Source organism: Gekko japonicus, unplaced genomic scaffold (assembly GCF_001447785.1).
Source record: "Gekko japonicus isolate JY-2015 unplaced genomic scaffold, Gekko_japonicus_V1.1 scaffold876, whole genome shotgun sequence".
NCBI lineage: Eukaryota > Metazoa > Chordata > Lepidosauria > Squamata > Gekkonidae > Gekko > Gekko japonicus.
The window spans coordinates 72,469-73,720 of record NW_015176475.1 but is presented as its reverse complement, the minus strand read 5'-3'; the positions used below and the strand labels follow the sequence as shown (position 1 = coordinate 73,720).

Here is a 1,252-nt window from a genome sequence, read left to right as displayed (position 1 = left end):
CCTCGGTGCGGGCGCTGAGAGAGATGCCTCTGTCGACCGGCTCCCGGCGGTGAGGTGAGCAGCCCGCGTGCCCCCGGGGCCTGCCCTCCGCTCTGGCGTTTCCCAGCGAGGCGGGCCGCGTCCGGCCCCCGGGGGCGCGCGCTCTCGGCGTCTCCCCGCTCCTCCCCCCCCCCCCCCCAGGTGCCAGCGCCCTCGCCAGCCGGGATGCGGTGGCCGACGTGGGAGGCGCTGGTGGCGCTGGCGGCGGTGGCGTGCCTGGCGGCGGGCGTGCGCGGCGGCTACGGCCTGAGCATGTTCGCCGCGCAGCCGGCGCCGCAGCCGGACCCCTGCTACGACGAGACGGGCCAGCCCCGCCGCTGCATCCCGGACTTCGTCAACGCGGCCTTCGGCAAGGAGGTGAGGGTGTCGAGCACGTGCGGCCGCCCGCCGGCGCGCTACTGCGTGCTGGCCGAGAAGGGCGAGGAGCGGAGCCGCGCCTGCCACCTCTGCGACGCCGCCGACCCCAAGCGCGCCCGCCCGGCCGCCTACCTGACCGACCTCAACAACCCGCACAACCTGACGTGCTGGCAGTCGGAGGCCTTCGTGCAGCACCCGCTCAACGTGACGCTGGCGCTGGCGCTGGGCAAGAAGTTCGAGGTGACCTACGTCAGCCTGCAGTTCTGCTCGCCGCGCCCGGAGTCCATGGCCATCTACAAGTCGATGGACGGCGGCAAGGCCTGGGTGCCCTTCCAGTTCTACTCCACGCAGTGCCGCAAGATGTACAACAAGCCCAGCCGCGCGCCCATCACCAAGCAGAACGAGCAGGAGGCCATCTGCACCGACTCGCACACCGACATGCGGCCCCTCGCCGGCGGCCTCATCGCCTTCAGCACCCTCGACGGGCGGCCCTCGGCCCACGACTTCGACAACTCCCCCGTCCTGCAGGACTGGGTCACGGCCACCGACATCAAGGTGGTCTTCAGCCGCCTCCACACCTTCGGCGACGAGAACGAGGACGACTCCGAGCTGGCCCGCGACTCCTACTACTACGCCGTCTCCGACCTGCAGGTGGGCGGCCGCTGCAAGTGCAACGGGCACGCCTCCCGCTGCGTCCGCGACCGCGAGGACAACCTCGTCTGCGACTGCAAGCACCACACCGCCGGCCCCGAGTGCGACCGCTGCAAGCCCTTCCACTACGACCGGCCCTGGCAGAGGGCCACCGCCCGCGAGGCCAACGAGTGCGTCGGTGAGTCGGCCCAGCGCCCGCCCGCCC

At 72.7% G+C, this 1,252-nt stretch overlaps 1 protein-coding gene across 1 annotated transcript in view; it reads left to right on the top strand.

Annotated features, from left to right (window-relative positions):
* Positions 1 to 204: 204 nt before the first annotated feature.
* NTN1 (netrin 1) overlaps positions 205 to 1,252 on the top strand; it is a 5,044-nt gene continuing 3,996 nt past the window's right edge. The window contains exon 1 of the mRNA XM_015427189.1: positions 205 to 1,225. Within this exon, the coding sequence (XP_015282675.1) occupies positions 205 to 1,225 (1,021 nt within the window). The remainder of the gene's footprint in view (positions 1,226 to 1,252) is intronic.